This window comes from Pyrus communis, chromosome 3 (genome assembly GCF_041283825.1).
Source record: "Pyrus communis isolate YQ-2024b chromosome 3, ASM4128382v1, whole genome shotgun sequence".
NCBI lineage: Eukaryota > Viridiplantae > Streptophyta > Magnoliopsida > Rosales > Rosaceae > Pyrus > Pyrus communis.
This window is the reverse complement of record NC_142567.1, coordinates 654897-671865: the sequence shown is the minus strand read 5'-3', so window position 1 is coordinate 671865 and position 16969 is coordinate 654897. Positions and strand designations below refer to the sequence as shown.

At 39.0% G+C, this 16969-nt stretch overlaps 4 protein-coding genes across 8 annotated transcripts; 2 read left to right on the top strand and 2 right to left on the bottom strand.

The window, feature by feature from the left end:
- The first annotated feature begins 273 nt into the window (after positions 1-273).
- MHX (magnesium/proton exchanger) lies at positions 274-4040 on the top strand. Of its 4 annotated transcripts, none has more exons than XM_068454277.2 (9): positions 274-600; positions 1054-1479; positions 2048-2223; positions 2350-2468; positions 2595-2755; positions 2835-2968; positions 3052-3268; positions 3380-3509; positions 3616-4040. In XM_068454277.2, the coding sequence occupies exons 2-9, from the start codon at positions 1119-1121 to the stop codon at positions 3908-3910; spliced, it is 1593 nt and encodes a 530-aa protein (XP_068310378.2). In that variant the 5' UTR covers positions 274-600; positions 1054-1118; the 3' UTR covers positions 3911-4040. The 4 variants fall into 4 exon arrangements, with proteins under 4 accessions (XP_068310378.2, XP_068310380.2, XP_068310379.2 ...); XM_068454279.2 differs by having other exon boundaries at positions 383-600; positions 1079-1479; XM_068454278.2 differs by lacking the exon at positions 274-600 and adding an exon at positions 841-914.
- Positions 4041-4365: 325 nt separating this feature from the next.
- Positions 4366-6966, bottom strand: PHR2 (photolyase/blue-light receptor 2). The gene is made up of 4 exons (XM_068454281.2): positions 5665-6966; positions 5006-5235; positions 4818-4907; positions 4366-4677 (listed from the first exon to the last, which is right to left on the bottom strand). The coding sequence occupies exons 1-4, from the start codon at positions 6646-6648 to the stop codon at positions 4602-4604; spliced, it is 1380 nt and encodes a 459-aa protein (XP_068310382.2). The 5' UTR covers positions 6649-6966; the 3' UTR covers positions 4366-4601.
- A 1411-nt stretch (positions 6967-8377) lies between these two features.
- LOC137715241 (S-adenosyl-L-methionine-dependent methyltransferases superfamily protein) lies at positions 8378-11397 on the top strand. Its single transcript, XM_068454494.2, has 7 exons — positions 8378-8844; positions 9027-9178; positions 10001-10121; positions 10404-10528; positions 10634-10762; positions 10855-11019; positions 11149-11397. Exons 1-7 carry the CDS (start codon positions 8649-8651, stop codon positions 11218-11220), a joined length of 960 nt encoding a protein of 319 aa, XP_068310595.2. The 5' UTR covers positions 8378-8648; the 3' UTR covers positions 11221-11397.
- A 105-nt stretch (positions 11398-11502) lies between these two features.
- GCP4 (GAMMA-TUBULIN COMPLEX PROTEIN 4) lies at positions 11503-16381 on the bottom strand. Of its 2 annotated transcripts, XR_015960417.1 has the most exons (17): positions 16039-16381; positions 15675-15945; positions 15450-15586; positions 15238-15336; positions 14961-15081; positions 14510-14782; positions 14256-14336; positions 14098-14181; positions 13824-13910; positions 13662-13717; positions 13345-13521; positions 12932-13157; positions 12650-12738; positions 12387-12540; positions 12055-12177; positions 11805-11964; positions 11603-11769 (listed from the first exon to the last, which is right to left on the bottom strand). XR_015960417.1 is itself a non-coding variant. In XM_068454493.2 (16 exons), the coding sequence occupies exons 1-16, from the start codon at positions 16194-16196 to the stop codon at positions 11896-11898; spliced, it is 2205 nt and encodes a 734-aa protein (XP_068310594.2). In that variant the 5' UTR covers positions 16197-16381; the 3' UTR covers positions 11503-11895. The 2 variants fall into 2 exon arrangements, 1 of the variants encoding a protein (XP_068310594.2); XM_068454493.2 differs by having other exon boundaries at positions 11503-11964.
- Between the last annotated feature and the right edge of the window lie 588 nt (positions 16382-16969).

The following is a 16969-nucleotide window of genomic DNA, read 5'->3' as shown; positions in this document are numbered from 1 at the left end:
CTGAAAAATGCAACACAAGACAAATCACAAATACACATGGTTGAGGAGAAATTTTTAGTTATGACGGGAATACAAGTGGTATACTATGTATTTTAATAAGAATGGTGAGAAATTTTATTTTTTAAGTTATTAATTTTTTTAGCATATATATTCCACCATTTACATAATAACACATAACGTACTATCCATATACCGATTTCCCTGAAAAATGTTGAGGCCGGACGTCGACAAAGTAAAGTGAATAACACCAATTGGGACAGTTATAAATTCTTAATCATTCGACTTAACAATTAATCTTGATTAATGGGGAAAGGTTGGGCCCAAAACCATGCACGTTTTCGTTTTCCGACTCCGACAAAAACCTAAAATAACAAAAATGGTCAACAGTAAAAATATCTGTTCATTTCACGGATTCCCAAAGCTTTCCGCCGATTTGGGAATTGAGACATTGATATCCCTCGTGACACCATTCATTTCCTATCGCAAATCTCCAACTTTTGATTTGGATTCGCACGCTGCCACTCGCCGCAGGAGCTTGGGCCGTCGGTTGCGGCGGCGCCGACAAGCCTCCTGCGATCCGATCTTACGTATGCTCCTCAGGTTCGTCCGTACATGTATTTATTCTTTTCCTTGTTAATTTAACTTTAATTTGTTTTTGTAATCGAACCCTTTTGTGAGATTCAGTTGTATGTTTGATTCCATAGCTAAAGTTTCTTACTTTTCGCCGTTCGATGATATCTCATGGATTTTAAATTCGTGGTAATGTTGGGTTTTCTGGGAAAATTGCATTGAGATTTATGTTGCGGAATTCAATTTAAAACTTGTTCTTCTTTTGTAACGGAGAAGGACTTAGGTGGTATGGGTACATGTAATCTTGAGTTTTTATCCACAATGGCGTGATGTACCCGTGTCATGTAAGTTGTACTTGTTGAGATGGTAAAGTGAAGCAATGTTGATTTTTGTGTATTAAGAGCTGAATTGCTCAGATGGCAGCTGCTTAACAGTATCTGATGTGCACCAATTTTTTTTTCCTTTTCTTTTTCTGATGATTAGGTTTTCTTACTTCACTGCTCTGTAGTTTCTGAACTTGCAAGCAATTTGACCAAACAACACAAACCATGTCTGGAATTTCGAGTATAGTTGCGCGAGAAAATTGCGAAAGCTACTTGATTTTCCAGGGTGAAACAGGCCTCGGGGCTGGTTTTCGGACTTTCTTATACTTTCTTGGTCTTGCGTATTGTTTCCTTGGGCTTTCTGCTATAACTGCTCGCTTTTTCCGGTCTATGGAGAGTGTTGTGAGCCACTCGCGGAAGGTGGTAGACATCGATCCTTGCACTGGTGCTGAAGTTATTAGGTATGAGAAAGTGTGGAACTTCACAATTGCAGACATTAGCCTGCTGGCCTTTGGGACTAGCTTTCCTCAAATATCATTGGCCACGATTGATGCTATAAGAAACCTTGGGAACCTCTATGCCGGAGGTTTGTTTTCCAAAACTTGCTGAGTTATTAATCGCATTGCTGACTTTGAGATTTTCGCTTCATGGTTCATATTTTAACTTTTTTCCCCGATGGACTGTATACTCTTTTCGTTGTTGCATGATTTTTCATGCCACTGTTTATGTATTGCTAATCATGGTTACTTTGAACATGTTATATTGTCAGAACGTTGAGTTACACATATACGAGTATACACTGGACGAAGCATGAGTTTTCTGGTAGTAGGTAGGATACTAACTTATGAGTTCAGTAGAATAGAGTTCTGTTGAGGGAAGTTCATGGTTTGTTATTCTTGTTCAGTTTCATAGACGTAAGGAGAAAAAAGGGAAGCACATTTCATCCCTTTCTGATGAACATGATCTCCAAAATCTTCCTTGTGGTTAGAGTCAGTGAAGGATGCACTGAAATGGTCATAAGGACAATTACCGAACTATGTTTTTTGTTTCTATTGCGTGTTTCTGCAATGATTTCTCAAGTTTTCCTTTTCCTCCAACGTAAGGCTGGTTACAAACATTATCCTCTACCACAGTTTTTCATACTTGATTTATAGGTTTGGGTCCTGGAACACTAGTTGGTTCTGCTGCATTCGACCTTTTCCCCATCCATGCTGTATGTGTTGTCGTTCCTAAAGCTGGAGAGCTGAAAAAGATAGCTGATATAGGAGTCTGGCTAGTTGAGCTCTTTTGGTCTTTTTGGGCCTATATTTGGCTATACATAATTTTAGAGGTAATTTAAAGGAATCTCTGTATGTTAATCATGTTTTTTCTTTCGTTTTGTCTATGAAAACATTTTGATTTATGACTGACATGTATTCAGAACTCTGTATTGAAATGTTTTTACTTAACGCTGCAGGTGTGGACACCGAACGTGATTACACTATGGGAGGCCTTATTGACAGTACTGCAATATGCATTTCTGCTGATACATGCTTATGCTCAAGACAAGCGTTGGCCCTACTTTTCTCTTCCTTTGTATGTTTAAATCTTTAGCATTTGAGATCTTTGTTGTCTTTCTGATTTTTCTTGGCTGCTATCGAAAAAAATAACTGGTTTAACGTTCTCTGTATTCTGCCTTCATTTCGTGTTGTATTTCCTAAGCCCAAGAAGTGAGAGACCAGAGGATTGGGTGCCAGCTGAGGTTGTTACGGGCAAGCATGATACTTATCCTAGCAACGAGTACTGCAATATACTTGAAGTTGATGAAGATGAAAAGAAGAACGTTGTTGACATTTTTTCCATACATTCAGAAAGTGGTTTAGGTACTAGACTCAACATTTCAGCAACTCACAAGGCAACTTTAAACTCAACATTTCCAATATGAGGATCTCTCTTTTGCAGGTCCAAAGTATCAAAAAGTTCCTGGAATTGATGAAACTCCCAAATCCTCAAACAAGGATTTCCAAGAGAATATGATATCACAAGACCATCATGTGTTTGCAATTTGGAGACAACAGTTTGTGGACGCAGTCAAGGTGTTGTGTTCTACACTGCATATGTTTAATTATCTGTATCAACATAGGCGTAGTTTGTGGTAACTTCCTTTTTTCTTCAACAGTTAGAAAGTACGGAATCAAGAAAACTGAAGAACATCTATTTGCGACTAGCCAGAATTTTGTGGCAGTTACTTCTTGCTCCATGGAGACTACTATTTGCATTTGTGCCTCCTTATCATATTGCTCATGGCTGGGTCGCCTTTATCGGCTCCTTAATTTTCATCAGTGCGATAGCTTACGTTGTAACAAAACTCACAGATCTCATAAGCTGTGTCACAGGTTTCTAAGATTTCAAACGATAACTTTACAGTTGACGATCAATATGATTTTGTTCATGATCTAGCTAGTTCTCTAAAAATCTGTCTTTCCTTTACTTGCTTCTTTTTTCAGGAATAAACCCTTACGTCATAGCATTTACTGCATTAGCAAGTGGAACTTCGTGGCCGGATTTAGTTGCAAGTAAGATTGCTGCTGAACGTCAGATTACAGCTGACTCTGCCATTGCAAACATTACTTGCAGGTTCACTCTTGATCATATCCATTCGATTTTATTTACTTCTTTTCAAGCAGTAGAAAGTACATCATGAACTCAACTTGCCTTTGTGTTTCCTCATGTTATTTTGTAGCAATTCGGTGAATATATATGTTGGCATTGGTGTTCCGTGGCTGATTGACACTGCATACAATTTCTTCGTATATAAGGAACCGCTGCGGATTGAGAACGCAGCGGGTCTTAGCTTCTCGCTGCTTGTATTTTTCTCGACTTCGGTGGGCTGTATCGCGGTTCTGGTAATTAGGCGTCTAACGTTGGGTGCTGAGCTCGGAGGGCCAAGGCTTTGGGCGTGGATTACCTGTGCGTTTTTCATCTTGCTTTGGTTGATTTTTGTTGTGCTTTCTCTCAAGGTTTCTGATATCATATGAAAGATTTTGGTTTTTGTTTTTCAATTATTTTTTGTAGAATGTATGTTACAATCTTATATTGTTTTTCTTTTCTTGATACAGTTGTATACCATTGTAACATTAATGAATCAAAATACAGAAATTCGCAAAATCAATGTTTTTGTTTTTCAGAAAACATTGACGGTAGGAGAGTTTTTGCAAAACCGATTCAAAACCGTGACATTTTCTCCTCACACCCCCTTTCAGCCTCTTACACACCCTTGTTTAACATTTGGTTTTCTTTTATTTTCATTCATTCTCTTTATATTCTTCCCCTTTCCGCATCACCCCCTTTCGTCCCTCCATTTTCCGCATAAACTTTCCTTATTTCTCCAGCACAAGGTTAAAAAATTAAAAACTAAAAACGAGATGATTATCAAACGAGTCTTTGAGTTGTACAGTTTCCTTACATCGGTCGATGAGTACAAACCAAAGAATGTAGAAAGCAGAAGTAGAGATGTGTTATTTATTCACAAGACAAGATATGAAGAATGGGGGAGGCAAATCTCCACACTCTAAACCATCTTATTTGGAGATGAAAACAAAGTTCAACAAGGAACAACTCTTTCACAGGAACCCTACTACAACATCTAACTGTTACATCTTGGAAAATTAAAAAGAGATGAAAATACGCCATATCTCACCATTTCCTCGTCCGATTTTAAGTTCTTCCTTAAGCAAGGGCACCCGTACACGCGGTGGCTGGAGCAGCGCTGAGCTGTTTCTTTGCAGAACTGCAAGTGACAAATCTGCATTGGCCAGTCGTGCAAAAAATTCAGTACAGAATACGCGTAAGAGCCAATCCGGTGGGGTTAGAATTTGAAGATATGGAAGACAAGATGAAATAATAGTTTCATGTGATTTGAGCTTTCGTGGTCTTTTTATTTACCTGAAGAAATCCCTCCACAGTAACTCAAACATCAACCAGTTCATTCCACTGCCACCGTCATCATTTCGGTTTGATGAAGCAGAAATGGTTCTATCAATCATAAAATATCATGTAGTAGTGAGCAGAGTAAATATCGAATATAACTTTTAGAAACTATAACACCGTTCAAAAGAAAGGCATTTGCACACCTGCTAGCCGTTTTCTTTAGCTCATCAAACATACTGCGAGGAGAAAGGCATCCCAAGACCAACCACGGCGAGACTTTGCACGAAAAGTTGGCACCATAGATGCTATCATGGCTTCCATCTTTACCCACCTTCGGTGGCTGTGCTTGGCATTCAGCAGTATACTTTTTTAGCCTTTCTAGGGCTTCAGTTTCCCCTCCCACCGCGGAAGCAATGGCAGCAGGCCTTCCATCCTACAAGACAATAGAAGAAAACATTGTCACTTTCTTCAGGGACATGTCAAATAACTCTATTAGAACTAATGAAATCAGAAACTAAAAGTTTCCAACAAATGGCGATATTTTTGTTCTTCGAATCTATTTTATGCTGACCAGCAATGGAGAAAGATCGAATTGCTATACAAATTTACAGAACAAGCTAGAGCCGAACAAGATGCATGGTTTTTTACAAATTCGATCGATACTGCCCTTTTCGTGCAACAATTGTTAGAAATAACTCAAGCTGCTGTGAAAGATTGCTCATTTCTAATTAATTTACAACCTCGACATCATACATTCCAAAACACAACAATCTCTAATCCATCCAAATCACATTACACGAAAAAGTACATGATCAACTTAAACATCAATTCATACAAAAGCTCCGAAACCGAAAACACATACCTGAGACGTAGTAGCAGAAGGATTAAGCCCCAAGTCCATCAATGTTGGAATATCACCAGGCTCCACGTCCCCACGAGACGGCAGCCCCTTCATCTGATCCAAAGCCTCAATCGTCTTCCTTACCTCCAATCCCTTCACCTTCTCTCTGAAATCGCCGTATTTCGTCGGCATATCCTCCAACTTAAACGGCAAATCCTCCGCGTGGTACAGAGTGCTTCCCCAAAAGTACTTGACCTCCACATTCTCCTCCTTCATCGCTGCCTCAATCTTCTCCTCCTCCTTAACCTCGTCGCGCGAAACCTCTCTGTGCGCATAAATGGCGTCAGCGCCGATCGCCTTCGCCAGCTCCACCAAAACCGTCTCGGGCTTCCCGATTCTGACCACCAGATCGGACCCTCTCGCCTGGAGATTCTTCCGGAGGTCCGCCACCGATTCGACCAAGAACGACGCCCGGTACGGGCCTGCCTTATCGAACCCAGAAGAGGATTTCCCGTAGTCCTTCGGATCGAAGCAGTAGACGGGCAAGACCGATACGGACTCGTTATTGGCCGAGTTGAGGCACTCGTTGTCGTGGACTCGTAAATCGTTTCGGAACCAGACGATGGAAGCTCGACGGATTGCGGCCCCACTGGAGGGGTCGAGGGGGCGGCGCGGACCCAGAGAGAGGGGGCTCTGCAGAGGGTTGGCGGAGATGGTGGACTTGAAGGAGAGCTTGGGCGGAGTTACATTAGCCGTGGAGAGAGAGAGATGGGTCAGGGACGATGCCTGCGTGGGGACCTTGACATTGGTCGGCTGGGAAGAAAACAATGTGGAAACTTTGGGTTGCTGGAAGAAGTGGGTGGGGAGAATCGTAGAGAGAGAAAGTGAGAGGGAGGCAGTGGCGAAGGGAGGAAGTGCGGCGGCGGAAGGCACAATGGCAAGTGGGTTTTGTTCCTCCTGCGATTTGGATTCTGGGTTTTCTGGGATTTGGGAGTTGGTGGCCATTTTGCTAGGCTTTTGGTGGAGAGACTGAGAGCTGGACGTTGAAGATAAGCAAATGGCTGCCTCTGGTTTGCTTCCTCCGTCTCTCAGTCACTCCTCTTTCTCTCTCTAGATTGTATGACTCTGTGTTTTTTTCGCGGTTGGTGGCATTGTGTGATTTTTGAAGGGGTTTATAAAGGATTTGGTCAAGAAATACATCCAATGCGTTGTCTAATGTGCACTTTCATATCTGCCCGCACACCTACCACTTCTACACTTTTCAACTCAAGCAGCCCCTCAGTCTAATTTGAATGGTTAGACGGGTGTTTACGATTTGGCTTCGATACTTACTACTAGGACCAGTATTATAATTATTTGGTGGTTAATTCTATTGGCCATCGTACTAATTACTTGTAAGTACTGTGGGCAGTTTCGTGTATTTTATAATAACTTGTTCGTTAATCTTGTGTAATCTTATGTTTTTTTATTTAGGATTCAACTGCGATAAGAATGAAACTTATGTTTCGTCTCTTGAAAAATGTAACGCAAGGGGTTCACACACTGTTTATTTGTTGAGTCATTTTGTAATTAGTACTTGATATGTGTTTGTAGAGTAGAAAGATCAATAAATCAATTTGTCTACGTAATACGTGTTTGTATTGTACTTAATATAGTACTTGTAAGTATTGTAGATAGTCTCGTATTTTTTTATAATAACTTATCCATTATTCTTGTGTAGTTTTATGCTTTCTTATTTTGAATTCAGGTACGATAAGAATGCATATATTTCGAAACTTATGTTTTGTCTATCAAAAGTGTAGCGCAAAGGGTTCATATACCATCTAGTTAGACTATTAGTACATTTGCCGGGTCATTTTTCGTATTTAATACGTGTTTGTAAAACAGAAAGATCGTTTGATAAATTAATCTATTTACACAAATTTGAAATTCAACTACGATACAAATACATACTCAATTGTAATATTTACAAACACCATTATCGTAGCTCGTTGGTTTTTTTTTTTCCCTTTTGAAAATTTTATCACCACTTCAAGGGCTATTATACAATCAAGTTCAATAATTCACTATCCGCTTAGTAGTTTGTAAATGCTAGTATTTAATGCATGTTTGTAGAGTGAAAAAAAAAAAAAAAAAGAATTGATCGATCCCCACAAGATTTGGGGTTGTGGATCAGGTATTTGTTCACTGGGCTAATTGGTTGCCAAGTCTCTCAAAGTGTTAGGTGCATTATTTATTTATTTTTGAGTCGAAGTGTTAGGTGCATGTCAATTCATGAATAGACATTTTAGGTATCCTAATAACTTTCCTCACAACCAAACATCGTTTTGGACACTCCAACCCTGTAAAATGGTTTGAGAAATCTTTTGAAAGTGAGAGTCTACGTAAATTTTAAGGAATTTTAACTAAAATTTTTTAGTATTGTTCATTTTAATGAAAAATTATATTTTTATACTAAAAAGTTAATCCTGATATAATTCACTTTATCTTATATCTTATCATTATCATTAAAACTCAAAATTTTCAAATCATTTTCATTAGTTTTTCCTAAATTTTATGCAAGCTCTTAGTTTAACATTAATTTTTACATTAATATTATAAAATATTATGTAAAATATATGAAGTAACGGAACGTTTATTATAGCCGCAATTTTAAAAGAGCCCTCTTAATATTTATCCTCTAATACTATATTTAAAAGAGAGAAATATAATTGAAATTTAATTACTAATCTACACTCTTGACAAAAAAAATAAAAAAATAAAAAAAATAAAATTACTAATCTATACTCCTCTGATTATCCCAAAACCGTTTGATGGCAGTTAAACGCTGTGTCGTTTTGGGCTTTGTTGACCGGAGGTCGGGTCGGATGCGCGCATCTCGCTGAGGCGCTCCTTGCGCAGATTAAGAGGCTGATTACGACTGCAACTCAATACTGAGCTCATCGTGCGGACGATGATCGCTCCCATTCTTTCGTAGGCGGAGACTGAAGACTAATCTGAATTGTATGGACTGTTTAGCGGGTTTTTCACATGCTCCGGCTACTGCTATCTTGCGCCGACCACTACTCTACACCGCTTTAAGAAGAACAGGTAGAAATGGCGGGTTGAAATTGCGAGCCAAAATCGTCGAGGAAAACGACCCAATACTGAAATCCGCCATTGATTCAGCTTCTCTTCGTTTCCGAGAGACCCATCGACCAGGTAAACCCATATCCTAAAGGATTTCGTATTTGTTACTTTGTTTTTTTCATTGGGGAATTTATCAAACAGTTGGATGGTTCGTGTTGTGGGGTTTCGTTGAGACGCAGAGTTTCGAAAGATGAATTTTTTTTTATTTAAATTTGTGTAATTTATAAGTTTTTGATTAATAATTTCATGTGCAGAGCCTCTGTTTGTTGATCCGTATGCTGGGTGCTTTGTTCCTCCTAATGTTCAGATGGATATGAAGCAATGCTCACATCATTATTGCGTTGCTACCAAATTCGTGGACGATAAGTTGCTTCGAACAGTAAACCATATTGATGGACTTAAGCAGGTAAATTCATGGACGATAAGTTGCTCCTATCGCAGTTTGGCACGCGTTCAGAAATTTAGGACATTTTTGGTATTCTATTTGAAATTTTTTATCATTTCACAAAATTTTAAGAACATTTCTTGAAAACAATTTTCTTTAAGACTCAAAAATTTAATTGGTTTGTAATTTAAAAATTTTATATCTTACGACTTAAACTAGATAAAGAGATCTAAAAAGAGGGGGTCACATGAGAGGGAGAAAGAGGAAAGAGGAGGAAAGAAAGTAAGCGATGATCGAAGAAAAGAAAAAGAAGAGAGAGGATCAGACGAGATAGAGAGGAATATGAGTAAGAGAAAGAATCGAGAGAATGAAGAGAGTGGATTAGAGAAGAAACGAAAAAGGTAAAAAAAAAAAAAAAAAAAAGAAAAAAAAGGAGAATAAAGAAAGAAGAAAAGAGAGAGATATATTTGGAGTGAGAAGGGAGGAGGGAGAAAAAAGAAATGAGTGAATTTAAGTTTAAAAACTCAATTTTTATGTTTTTAGAGAATAGATTATATCTTTTAGATAATCTTAAGTTCAGTTTTTGAAAATAGTCCTACAAACAAGTTTTTAAGGTTTAAAACTTAAAAATTATTTTTGAGTTTAAAAAGTTGGATTCAAGTAAAGTACCAAACAAGCCCATATCTTTTCGTGTTTTTGATGAGTTATTTCTACATATGTGGCAAAATGCGTCTTTAGAAAGGAGGAAGGGCTCCTTGAGTGTCCTTTTTGGTTGTTTATGTGGAGATAGGTGAAACTTCATGGACTTCTTCTTTATCACTCGTAGTGTTCTTGGTGATGCAGGTTGTTTTGCTAACCGATGGAATGGATACCCGTCCCTATAGGCTCAGTTGGCCAACTTCAACCATTATTTTTAATGTTTCTCCGGAACGGGTGTTCAAAACAGCAACTGAGAAGCTTCGAGGTGATTGCAAACTTACAATATTAACTATATGACAATTTGGAGAAGTTAAAGATTTTGCAGGCTGATTGAAAAAGGACATTATGTTATTGGCATAGTCTTGAGTTCATTCGCTTTTGCACGTCTTGAAAAGTTACTCTAATATCATGGAAATCGATTATTTTGTTTATGCAGACCTTGTTGCATTCTAAATCATCGGATAATTTTTTTACTATGCATTATCCGCTTGTAAGTAGGCATTAAGCAGTGCAAAAAGTTCTTATCGCACTGTCTTTAATCCCTCAGGCGTTGGGGCTAAGATTCCAAGAAGCTGCTTATCCCTTCATGTTCCTCTGGAATCCTCCAACATACAGGAAAGTCTGCGTGCTAAAGGGTTTAATGGCAACCGGCCTAGTATTTGGGCCATGCAGGTATCTTGATTTATCTGCAAATCATTCATTAGTTATATTCTTGTGTGTAGCTATAACTGTTAGTGTTTTCGCGAGTAGGAAAATCATGTCGCTGTGTTATTGTAGGGGCTGCCTTTGATGACATTAGCAAGTTTTGAAGACATTTTGCTTACTGTAAGTGGTTCAGCGATGAACGGATGTGTTTTTGTGGGAGAATTGCCGGCTTGGTTGGCAGAAACTGAAGTAGGGACCAAGGTGAGTTTGCTTATATTAAGTGTGTTTCAATATCGTAATTGCTTCTCTGTCAATAAATAAATACATCGCCTGTTTCCTTCTATCTTCAACAGACTAGTGCAAGGACATGGTTGGAGAAACTATTCATGAACAATGGCTTTCGGGTGGACATGGTTTGCTATGAGGAAGTTGCAAGGAGTTTAGGCAAGGATTTAGCACCAGGAAGCTATAAGAATATACTATTTTCTGCAGAACAACTGCGGTTTTCTGATGATCAGGTAACAAGCTTCTCAATTCATCCTCTCTTCATATTCCGACTTTATATGTTTTCCCGCATTTCCTCAAAAGTTACTCATTCGAATCAGTACCGTTAGTCCATGAAATCGCTGTCCTTTTATCGTTGACAGATGGAAACTTGGAGGAAGGAATTCCGAAGAACCGAGGAAGAAGGAGATGAGGAAGGTTTCGAAGAGCTCTAATATAACTAGGTATTTTGGGCTACAAGCTTAAGATGACAGATTTTGCTTCTTAATTTATGGTCTTGCTTTTAATTTAGTCACGCTACGTTGTAAATTAATTTTTAATCAAATTTTGGTTGATCTTTCTCTTGCTTTCTTGTATAAGTTTTGATGTGAATAAAACTTGCTGGTACACTATTTGTTACACGTGTACAACAAAATCTTATATGTAACGTACACAACGGACGTTGGAGTCGATTTCTTAATTGTGCTACGAAAGGAATTAGGAGAATATGCACAAACTGAACCAGTTACAAACCCGTTTACAACCCAGTAAATTCGTTCTCTTACAAGTCGTTCACGCATAAATATACAACGATTCTGAAGTGTATAACTGCAAAACTGGAAAACTGCATGCAGCAACGTTGGACTGTTAAGCGCCCCACACCAATCAAAATCACCATCCTAATTGCCATTTTCCATAAAGTCGAGAAGCGAACGACACAAAGAAACTGAGTCTCGGAGCTTACCAGAACCGTTCACTCCCAAGTCAACGAGCATGGAGTTAACAAGAACACCCTCAAGTCAACGAGCACGGAGTTAACCAGAACACCCTATAACCCCACCCCCTAAAAAAATATTGAAACTGTAGAAACTAGCAGGAGGCACTTTTGAAGCAGTTGAGTAGAAACGATGCTACTGTTGATTCAAGACAGAAAGTGTAGGCCGCGGTCTGACAACATTCAGCACGCCTCTCGCTGTTGCCTGTGAGAAGGAGGAAGAATGAACGCTTAGGAAACTGCGGTGCGAAAATTGAAGAATCTAGGATGAGCGACGTGGTATGGGATTGATTACCTCAAAGAAGGAGTTGAAGTTGAGACGCATCAGAAACCGCCTCAGAAATGGGGCTCGCTGGCTCCCGACAAGCCTACTACTGCGCAAGATCGTGTATAGGGAGTTTGATTTCTTGTTAAATTCCTGAACAATGGATAAGAAAACGAATTGTATATGAGTCCACATATACATATAACGCTCAAAGCTATGTCCTTAGTACACTATGAGTCTGGTGAAAGCAGAACTTGTAACCTAACCATCAATTTATGCAGGGTTAGTCAATTCCCAGGATAGTTGCAGTAATATGTGAAAATTATTCTTCACCATAATTTCAAGAGAATATTTTCGCAAACCTCTATAATGTGTTCCAATTCAGATGTATTTGCACTGCTTTCTTGGTTCTCGATGTTCCAGCAGAACTGAAGGCAAAGTTTCATTATGCTGTCCAGAATCCTTGATAAGGAGCCAATGTCCAAGAAAGATTGTGAAATTAAAGCTGATAAATACCTGTATGAAATATAAGAATTCCGTGAGCATATGCTTCAATATAAAATATGGACACAGTATGACTAAGGGAAATCATACCAGGAATGACGAAATCATTTATTCGACTTACTCCTGATGGATGGCCACAAGTCCAGTAAAGTCGTGAGAGTCTTGGATATGCTCTTGCAAAACATTCCATTGGGATTCTATGACATCCACCTGAAAAACAGAAAATACTATAGGTTCTGCACTGATTCTGTTCTATACTGCTTCGTTTTCTACTTCAGTTAACATGTAAGGTGAGAATAACAAGAGTGAAGAAAGTATGAAGCACTTTTCCTCTGCATGGTTTGTGTGCAACCAAACAATTATGACTATCCGGAAGTGAAAGTTATATGGAATAAACCATAACCTGTATATAAAATTGAAGATTTCTAATCAAGAAAGCCATGTGCTCTCTAATACGCCACATTGGTCTAGATCGCTGCCTTCGCTGCTGAGATACTGAGCACTTTTCATGATCATTCCGATGTTTGGCAAAATCTGTGTGATCTTGTTGCATCACAGAGGCCCATGATTTCTCCAATTCCATTTGTGTACGCTTGAGCCTCAGTAGATATTGGAAGACCCTGCAGTATCTGGGATACATTTGCTGTTAGCATGCATGCACATAAAAGAAGTTCAATAGTTCAGATAATAATCAAATATTTCAGCGAAGAGAAAACTATTGTAAAGTTTTAAGGACCGTTCCCCAACGATATTGAAACTAAAAGAATACAGAAGAAATAATGGCATCCACAGGTAGCACTAGCAGTAGAGTCTTACTTAGAGAGCACATCCGGAGTAAAGAACAACTGTAAGGGCCAATCAACAGAGTATTCAAGAGCAATTCCATCCCAACAGTCAAGAGAGATTTCTGAGGAAGCACTTGGGCCTGAATTCCCATCTGCCTTTGGTAAATCTCCTTGGGAGGATCTTACTGTCATTCCAAATGAAGGCATCCTAGCAGATACAGGACAGTTAACTGACTAAACACCTTTTATGAAACCTCAAAGTGAAATGACTGGACTGGTAAAAAAAATGGCTATGTGATCAAAATTTATTTAATTCAGACGCTAGAACAATCAAATGTGGAGTCTAACCTCAAGGATACTCTTGAGAAATACTTGTCTTCCTCACATATAGTCTTAATTGCAGCCTGCATTGGAAGTAGAGCCAAATAATTTGATTCAAATGACTAGAATTCATTTGAAAATGAGCCATGTTGACGCAATTAATACCTCACAATTTCATAGTAATCTTACCAGCTGAAATGGGACCATAAGGTCAGCCTCCGCAGTTGACTGGCGAGGAGGTAAGCGCATCAACTGGCGACTCTCTTCAAGAAAGCACTGGCATAATGAATCAGGTCTAATTAGGAAACACTCTAGGTGTTCACAAGAATTATCAGAAATAGCAATTTCCAGTTTCGTTTATATGTTCAGGGAAGGAATACACCATCACCCCTGCCAAAATAAAATTTGAACTTTGTACTTAAAACATAGAAGTCAGCAATCTTTATATATATTCCAACCTTACCTGAAAGAAATCTCCTTTTGCCAAAAGAAAATAGTCTTTCAGTGCCTTCAGATGGCCATTTAAGTCAGCGCGCACAACCACAAGCTGCAGAAATTGAAGGAATACATTAAATTTTTTGTTCTACGACATGGTAGGACCAAAATTTTCACATTCAGCACCTGCCAAAGATGACTGGCAGCAATAGCCCTAATTGAATCAACAGCACATTCAAAAGATCTTTTGTGAAACTCAGATGATTCCTGCACATAATGAACAAATAAATTTACCATAATTGAAATTCCTATTAAGAGAGATATATCTTACATAAGGACACGAATATAAAGATTGTCAATTACATCTCACACCTTATTTCACATAAGCGGTGACATGATAGAGTTAGTAAGCATACGAAATAAAGATACAAATGGAAAACCTTTAGTTCCAGAAGCATAGTTTCAATCTTATCAGCCTCAGACTGTGGAAGCAATTCTTCTCCAATCAATTCTTTATCCGCAAAAGGGTCCTTGAGGAAAGGAAATCGTCCTGAAAATCCTTGAACTTTCTGAGAGCCTTTAGCCACCTGTTGAGGATATACAATGTCCTGGAACCGAAAGGCATGGCTAGGATTGCGAAGAACCCTGATGGCCTTTCCAGAAAATAAAATTGATTCTGCAACACGCATATGGATATACTCGGGCAGCATATCCTACGAAGAGAAAAGGGAAGATTATGCAACGTGTAAGTAACAAAGTTCCACACTTCGGTTTCTCTTTGAGGCAGTCATAACAAAAATTGAAGTCCTTGCTAAAGGGGGAATAGGAATAAAATGTCAGTTCTGCCACGCATATGTATTGTATAAATGCAGTAAACCAGGTCAGCCATACCAAATAAATATGAAATCCCAAGTGCCAATCTGTTAAAGATGTATCATCCGTTGACATCCGTGCCAACTTTTCAGATATGTCTGGATGAGATGAGCCATGCCCTACATCCTTATCTTCCTGCCTGAAAAGTGATACAACCAGCCATATAGGCCATTTGAAGTTGTGTACTTTTGAAAGAAATATCAGAAGGGAAGAACAAATGCATTAGAAATATTGTGGAAGTTTCACAAATACGGACAATGCCAATTTTCTAACAAAGAGTATCTTCAGTCTCTACCTCCTAATGAAAAACTCTCCATGCTGATCTTGAAGAATCCCGTACACCACCCACGCTGCAAGCTGGTTGTACATGACCTGATGTGCATGCCAAAGAAGCCTGCGATACCAACATAGAGAAATAAACGCATCGGTAACTGATCAGCTAACAATCCCTTTTCCACTAAAACATAAAAAACAGTTACTGACAGTTATTGTCAAGGAGGCATATACCTTTGAATGCACGTTTGCAACTCGGGAACTCCACAATGGCATCTTTTGTGCAAAAGGTTAAGAAGCTGACCACCGCGAATGTCATCCCGCTCAATCTCCAGAACGAGCTCATATAACGGCGGCAAAAGCACAAAAAACTAACAAAACCCAATTGATCATAAGAAAACACAAACAAATATTGCCATCAACAAACAATGTAGCAGCATACAAATTCAAAAATTCAACCTTGTTGAGTCCTTGAGTGACGGTTGCCAGTATGGGGACGGAGTCCGCCAACAGTTTCTGCTCAATGTGGAGCACAGCGGACCGATAGACAGACAGTATCTCCACAATGCCATTGGCAATGGCCCTCCGGTAAACGCTAGGCTTTTCGGTATCGGAGGCCGCAGGACTGGCATTTGCAGACCTAATCCAGCTCAAATTCCGGCACCTGACAGAGAAGCGGTCGAGCTCCCTGTAGTAAAACCCTAATGTGATGATCTTCTCTACGAGATCCCTGCAAAAAGTGAAGCAGAAAATGATGGGTGTGAAATTGGAATATGGGAAAGTTGGAGGGGTTTAGGTGAAATATATTTGGGGGTGTATGCACCTTTCGCTGGGTTGGATGAAAGAGATGTCGGAAGCGAGCTTGAAAGTCGGCGAGGAGGAAATCGGAGCGTCGATTCCGAGCGACTTGGAGTGCTCTCTGTCGTCGATTATCAGATCGCCGGTGTAGCCCAGCAGCGCGAGGAGCAACTCGTGCAGCATTGTTGCTTCTGCTTCCTCTGCGAATTCGAATTGAGCGATTGGCTGGACTCGGACACTGGGCAGCGGGAAGATGGAGACGTACGAAACGGCGCCGTTCGCCGGCTAGTTTGGCGGGTTCGTGGGAACTGGCCGTATTTTACTTGATTGAAAAGACGAGGGAGGGCTTTTGGATTTTCAACCATTTTGAGCGGGTTTATTAGGATTTTAATTTATACTTCTTTCGAAATTTGTTTTCTTTAAAACTAACTAGCAAAGGTCACTTTTTTTTTTTTTTTTTTTTTTTTTTTCAAATGATAGATTTTGTTAGATTAGTTACCGACAAAGTTTGAACTCACATCGTCATATAAAAGGCTCAACATCTTTCTACTATTGTGATAAAGAGTCACTTGTGCAAACTGCAAAGATCACACACTCTCACACTCTATGTGTTGAGAAATATATTTTTTATATTTTTAAATAGGGGTTGGCAATTAGAGAAGAGAGAGAATGAGTTGAGAGGTACTGATAAAGTGATAAAAACTTGTTTGTACCAAAATTACTTTAACGCTTCTTATTCTTTTTCTTTTTATTTTATTTTTATTTTTTTATCTTCTTTCATTTTTGTATTAAAGAGTAGTAACTTTATTAGTTTTTGATTGACAAATATTTTTTTTTTTGAACAATTTATATTATCTACAAGAGAGGGAGTAGACTTAACCTTACAATGAACTAGCAATAATATAGTTCAAATTCACTTTTGACGAGAACCGAACCTAAAACCTCTCACTTAAAGT